This window comes from Asparagus officinalis, chromosome 5 (genome assembly GCF_001876935.1).
Source record: "Asparagus officinalis chromosome 5, Aspof.V1, whole genome shotgun sequence".
In the NCBI taxonomy this organism is placed as follows: Eukaryota; Viridiplantae; Streptophyta; class Magnoliopsida; order Asparagales; family Asparagaceae; genus Asparagus; species Asparagus officinalis.
Genome location: NC_033798.1, coordinates 101197779 through 101204295, shown reverse-complemented (window position 1 = coordinate 101204295; position 6517 = coordinate 101197779). Strand labels below are relative to the sequence as shown.

General features: G+C 37.3%; 1 protein-coding gene across 1 annotated transcript; it reads left to right on the top strand.

The window, feature by feature from the left end:
• LOC109840396 lies at positions 1329 to 5816 on the top strand. The gene is made up of 7 exons (XM_020409024.1): positions 1329 to 1393; positions 1478 to 1663; positions 2265 to 2406; positions 2523 to 2593; positions 3583 to 3668; positions 4246 to 4828; positions 5329 to 5816. The coding sequence occupies exons 2-7, from the start codon at positions 1562 to 1564 to the stop codon at positions 5599 to 5601; spliced, it is 1257 nt and encodes a 418-aa protein (XP_020264613.1). The 5' UTR covers positions 1329 to 1393; positions 1478 to 1561; the 3' UTR covers positions 5602 to 5816.

Sequence of the window (6517 nt, the reverse complement as noted above, 5' to 3'; positions counted from 1 at the left end):
TCCACAAATGGTTAGGAAATAGGTTCGAAAATTTTAGCTCTTCTATTTATGATGCAAACCACCCTACGGTTGTGGTAGGATCCTTATTCCTCACTTGGGGTTAGCTCATGCCCAATATGGCATCTTCACATGTATGTTTTCATTCCATCCATAATTTTAAAGATGTATTCAAGTCATAATATGCAAAACTTAAGAGCAAACTTTCTTATGTATGCATTCAAATCAAGTTTGATTAATGGTAAACAAAGGTAACAGTTATTGCGAGTTTCTATTTTTTTTCCTCGAATAAATTTATTTTATTATTTCATAAGCGATGACGGGTGCAAGTGAAAAGAAACAATTGACTAGCGGGAGCCAGGTTGTTATTGTCTGTTACTTCCTTCTTCGGTTTCCAATGTGCGCTAGTGATACTGACCAACTCAATCTGATGTGTAACCCTTGCTGATCACATATTCTTGCTGATCTGTCATCCTATTTCGACCATAAGCAATTTCTAATACGTTACTAACAATGACACGCTCATACTTACGTGTCATCAAAGTATCAACATCGACATGCTCATATTCACGTGCCTCCTGACGTGTGTCAGCAACATTAACGCATGACGCTCACGTGTCGTCCTAACTTGTTAACCCCTGTGATTTATAGTTCTACGTGATTTCTAGAATGAAAACCAGGCATATTATCTCGTCAGAAAAAGGGAAAAAAAAAGAATGACTTTTTAACTATAACTAAGTAAAAAAAGCAATATCCTTAAGAATCTCATATTTTAGATCCAGCAAGAAGATAATGAACATATAAGGTAATCAATTTATACCAACGTATTATCGATTAAACCTAGTAAGTGCATGCATTTTATCACATTTGTTTACTAATTACATTAATTATACACAAGGATCCCATATAGTTTCAACAGGAATTTATACACAAGGACCACATATACTGCGCTACAAGTAATATACACAATCATAATAGTGTGACTAATATATCTCAGTTACGTAATAATTACATTAATTCTGTGATGTTCACGGATTAAAACCCGGAATATCAATTCGGGTTTCGTTACAATAGTAAAAAAAACCCGACCCGTCAACAACAGAAGCCGGTCGCTGTCCGGGACAAGACAGCGGATCCACAGCCCCCACAACCGCCGCTTCCTCCGCTGAGACTTCTCACCTTGCATTTTCATCCTTTTTTTTTTACCGCCAAACAGTAATAAAAAAAATCTCAACAAAAAAAAAAGAAAAAAAAAGCAAAAAAGAAAAGAGAAACAAGAAAACAGAAGGGCATTTAAATACAAAAGGAGAGAGTAGCTACAGTATCGGTTACAGGTCTCGTATCGTTTTCTCAAGGTGTCGGCACTTGCCGAGCTCGAGGCTCCATCGGTTCCTCGGTCCGAGCTGTCGCTTTCTCTCTCCTCTCCTCTTCTTATAACGGTTCGGATCTTGCTCTGAGCTTAAACCTCTCCCTCTTTCAGATCCGCAAGGGACTTCGAAGGAGCTTCTCTTCTTCTTCTTCTTCTTCTTCTTCTTTTTCTTCTTGATTTCGAATTGAAAGGGAAATGGCGTTCGATCCGAGACAAGTGGTTGCTGCTTTTCTCACTCTGTCAATGTTCGCGATGCTTGGGAATATGATTAAGCAGGATCACTTTGATTCGTATGAGGTACGATCTTGATTAATTGAGCTTGAGTTGGAGTTTTTGAATTTGATTGGGTTTTTAGGTTCGTTGTATTGTATTTTGGACTTGCGTGTTAGTTTTGTGATTAAATTTGGTGTTTTGTTGTTGAATTATGTCAACGTGTTGAGGATTTGATGTGGATCTGTTCTCAGTCTCGATGGAGATCCTTGTGGAAAAAAAGATTAACCTGAATGTAGGGGGGTTCCTCGATGTTGTTATTGTTAATTATGGAGATCTTTTTGTGGAAAAAGATTAATCTGAATGCAGTTGACATTAATTTTTATTTCTATATTTATTTCATTAGAGTGTGGTTTGAATAGGTTGCAATTTGGTTTTAGTTTAGCTTCTCTCAGGACGGAATTAAGTAAAACTTTAGGACTGATAAGGATTGTTCTTACTGGAATTGACATTACTTTTCATAAGAAGTGAATTAAGCTTAATGTACTAGTTTATTATATCCTGATTTTAATTTAATTTACTTAAAAGTCTCCATTCAAAAGCTCATGTTGTTTGATATAGCTTCTTGCATGATGGAATTAAGCAAGATTTGAGACTGATGAAAAGATTTATGTTATTCGTGGTAAAGGTGAGGCTTCCAACACATGCTGTTCACTTGGATGCAATTGACAATAATGCGCATGGGAATAATGCCGTTCCAGAGGGAAATCAAGGACCTTGGATGGAGAAGAGCCCAGAGCTAAAACCCTGTTGGAATAAGCCGGCTTCAAGTAATTTATACAAACCCATATTAGATTTGATTGTTACTGGTATATAATACAGCATTCTGAGCCTGAATCGATTCTAATTCTGATTTTTTTCCTCAATTTTTTTTATTAATGTTTAGAAGAGGGAGAGCAATCCAAAGGTTTCATCACCTTCTCTTTGACAACTGGTCCTGAATACCATCTCTCACAGGTATAGCACCACAGATATCTTTGTTAATGTATATATTTTGTAGTTAATTTTTATTAATGCATATTATAACGTTCTAACATAGTTTAGTTAATGTGTTAATTTAAAGGTAGTTTACTTAATGTGTTAATTTAAAGGTGTAGTAAGGATCCATGCAAGAGGTTTAACAAGGGAGTTGTGCAGGGTGTTTATTCTCAAATCTAGTAGTTTGAAAGATATAATACATAGTTGAATATGTTCGAACCTCGGATAAGTTTGATTAGCTTTTAATGTCAATTCCAAATCCTAAACAATCTTGTGGGGTCCTCTGTTACAATAAACGGTATAAAGCTATAAGATACTTGTGAAATTTTGATGGCATGTATTGTAGAAGGCTTCATCTGAGGTCAGCGCAAGGTCAATATGTGATGATTTCATTAGAAGTTTTGTTCTGAACTAGAATGAGGTCAATATTTGATGACTTCATCTGAGGGGAGCTTATATTGAATCGAAAGAAGATAGATGGTCAAAATTTCATCAATTGAACCCTAGTCTTGGTGAACTCCAACACAATTCATGAAACCATTGCGATTATAGATTTACATGATAGCGGACTTGATGTCATCATCTTGCTACATCAGGTCGGTAGTAGTGAGAACTTTCCCATTGACCTCAGTTCCTTCTCAATATATTGGAATAAATCTGTGATTCACATCTAAAAACTGTAGGACACAGGCTCCTTTATCTTCCTCCAATACAACTTCATGAAAAAGCCTACCTAGCGGTGACAATTATCGTTTTATTCTGAGGAAATCACTAGAATATATTTGTTTTTTAAGCATAGCTAGTTGTTTGTTTTAATATCATTTCCTCGTTTTACTTGATGCACTGTTATGTTATTATTGTTGGTGTTATTATTATTGTTATTGTTATTATTTATTATTAGCATAATAATTATTGTTATTATTTTGAACCATATTTAATGCTAACATGCAATCCATTAAATTGATCAGATAACAGATGCAGTGGTCATTACAAGGTATCTAGGGGCTACACTTGTCTTACCTGACATCAGAGGAAGTGAACTGGGTCAAAAGTGGTAAGCCTTTAAAATTTTTAGCCACCTCTATTTTGCCAATTGGCCATCTTTGATGAAAAGCTTCCTTTGGTTCGTTATAGTTCGCTGCCATCAACTATTTCTTCTTCTACTATATCTGTGTCATGACTGGAGCCTCATATTTTACTTTTTACATAACAAGATTGAATAAATGTACCTGAAAATGAATGCTTTCTGTCTTTATGTATCATTTCTAAATCTCATGAATCCTAAAAAAAGATAACATTATCTGGTTGCAAGATAAAGATGTGACAGCAAAAGAATTGAACAGCAATGCTGCTAACAGTCTAACTTTACCGTTTATGTAACTGGTCTCACAGCTGCTGGAGGATCTGATACTGGATTATGAAATATTTAGTTCCGGCCTTTATTGTTAATAAATATTAGCTGTCCTATACAAACACTGCATGAATAAATTCATTTTTATACTTCATAGGACCAGATTATATTGATCTTCTATTGTCTGCTTATCACTATTTGTCAATTTATTCAGTAATTTCATAAATGATTTACAGCTATAGCTTTTACATGTTCTGATATATAACCTATGTAACTATAGGAATTTTGAAGATGTGTATGACATTGAAAAATTCATGAAGAACTTAGACGGTGTGGTCAAGATAGTCAAAGAGCTCCCTGCTGAAGTAACAGCCGGAAAACCTGCAGTTGTGAGAGTTCCTAACAGGGTGTCCGAGGACTTCATTACGAAGAATATTGAACCCATTTTCAGGACAAAGAGCTACTTGAGGCTTGCAATCGTGTTTCCTTCAATAAATCTGAGGCAGAGGGAAAAGCAGAGCAACGACTTGGATTCAACTTCATGCTTAGCTATGTTCGGCAGTCTCGAACTGAAACCAGAGATTCAAGGAGTTGCTGACACAATGGTCCAGAGACTAAGAACACTGAGTCGCAAATCTGATGGCAGGTTTGTGGCAGTTGATTTGAGGGTTGATGCTTTAGAGCAAAAGGGATGCAAGGAGAGTGGAAGCAATGGGAGGAAAAACTGTTACAGTGCACATGAAGTCAGTGATTTTCTGAAAAGAGTTGGCTTTGATGGGGACACCACTGTCTATTTGACTCAGACATGGTGGCATGATAGTCTCAATATTTTGAAAGAGAACTTTCCTAAAACTTACACCAAGGTCAGCAACCTTTCTCCTTTCCCCTCAGTACTTTCATTGTGATAGCATCTGTGTAATATGATAGTCCTAACTATCAAAGTCTATCCAGTGAATCTCGAGATCTATTACGGTATTAAGGGTCATCGTGGATAGGCCCCCTTTATTATCACCAAATTGAACTTAAGAACCCATAATTCTATTGTTGCAGCTTTGAATGAAAAAATTGTTGTAGAAAGAACCCCCCCGAAAAGGGTAAAAAAGATTTCACTCAGGGGATCTATCTGCAACAATATAATTACAGGGATAGTAAGTTCAATGTAGCGGTAGTTTAGGGGATCTATCTGCAATTAACCCCCACTATTAGACAATTAATTACCAGTTGACAACTCCTGCTTGTCATTTCGAGACTCATATAGTCATATTTAGGATTGTAACTGAAGACAATTGACATAAGGTGTAAGATTAAATTAAATTCTTTGGTCTTCTAACGAGTTTGTACACGCTTATTTGTACACTTGCAGGATGACATAATACCCGCAGAGAAGAAGGGCGAATTCCTGAGGGCCAAAAGTGGCGAACTGGAGACAGCTCTCGACCTTCATATTTGTACCCAGAGCGATGCATTTGTCCCTGCAATCTCTGGTCTCTTCTATGGAAATGTTGCTGGAAAGAGAATAAGTTCGGGTAAAACCCAAATACTAGTACCCTCTGAAAGGCAGAGTTCTACGGCCTCGGATTTCATATCGACTTATGTCTCTCAGAAGAACCATTTGGTCTACTCATGCTACTGCTGAAGTTTATGCGTTTCTCTTTCCTAGCGCGTCCTCGACTGGTTCCAAAGGTCTGAAATGAGCGCTTTGTATGCAACATGTATACAGCTTTTGAGAAGCAAAGCCTGTTACTAGAAACAAACTATTATAAGTGGTTAAGATAAATAAGTAGAGCTTGTAACTTGTAATTAGTGGTTGTGAGGAAAATGGCAATTTCAATTCAAATGGTAGATGGTCCATATCATGCCCCTCAAAAGAGTACATAAGATGTACTGTTTTCTTTTTCTTGCTCCAGCTTTTTCAGTGTCCCCTGCTTAGATTAATGATACGGATACCCAAATAAAATTACACAAAAAGCAAGAACAAAATAAAATACGATATAAAGCAACAAATCAGCAATCTTGCGTATGTTTTAGGGACCACTTTAATTCAGCCCAGCTCTAGGTAAGCAGGCAGGAATTAAACTCGAGACTGTGACAATGTTGTGTAAGTCATATTAAAACCTTCTAATCGTTCGGAAAGACTGCGACAAAATTGTGTTGTGTAAGTCATATTTTAGGGAGTTATTTAAGTGGTGTCCATTAATATATGCACAAATTTCCAAAAGTTTAGGTGACTAACTTTTTATTTCACCATGGGGGGCAAAATTTTGTGTTCAAACAAACAGCCGGCTGTCTTATAAAGAAAAGCAAAAATGGTGGAGTCCCATTTCTTCTTCCTTTTGTTCTGTTAAAGCCTCTCCAGCTCAAGTTCCGCCAATTCATGGCGATCATCGAAACCCTAGCTCACCTCACCACAACAAAAACCCTAACAACCCCCAAAACCTTTGCATCTGCCTCCAGCTCCCCTCGCCTAATGGCCAGCTGGAGGATCGCATGCAATCCCCGGGCCCCACCTCCTCTCCCTCAGGCGGGGGTCGAGACCTCCGCCGCCGCGGATC

Excerpts from the sequence above, each read along its gene's own strand:
- LOC109840396 (XM_020409024.1), top strand. The coding sequence starts at position 1,562 with ATGGCGTTCGATCCGAGACAAGTGGTTGCTGCTTTTCTCACTCTGTCA. Across the intron at positions 2,407-2,522 it reads TTGGAATAAGCCGGCTTCAA|AAGAGGGAGAGCAATCCAAA; the intron begins GTAATTTATACA and ends ATTAATGTTTAG. Across the intron at positions 2,594-3,582 it reads CTGAATACCATCTCTCACAG|ATAACAGATGCAGTGGTCAT; the intron begins GTATAGCACCAC and ends TAAATTGATCAG.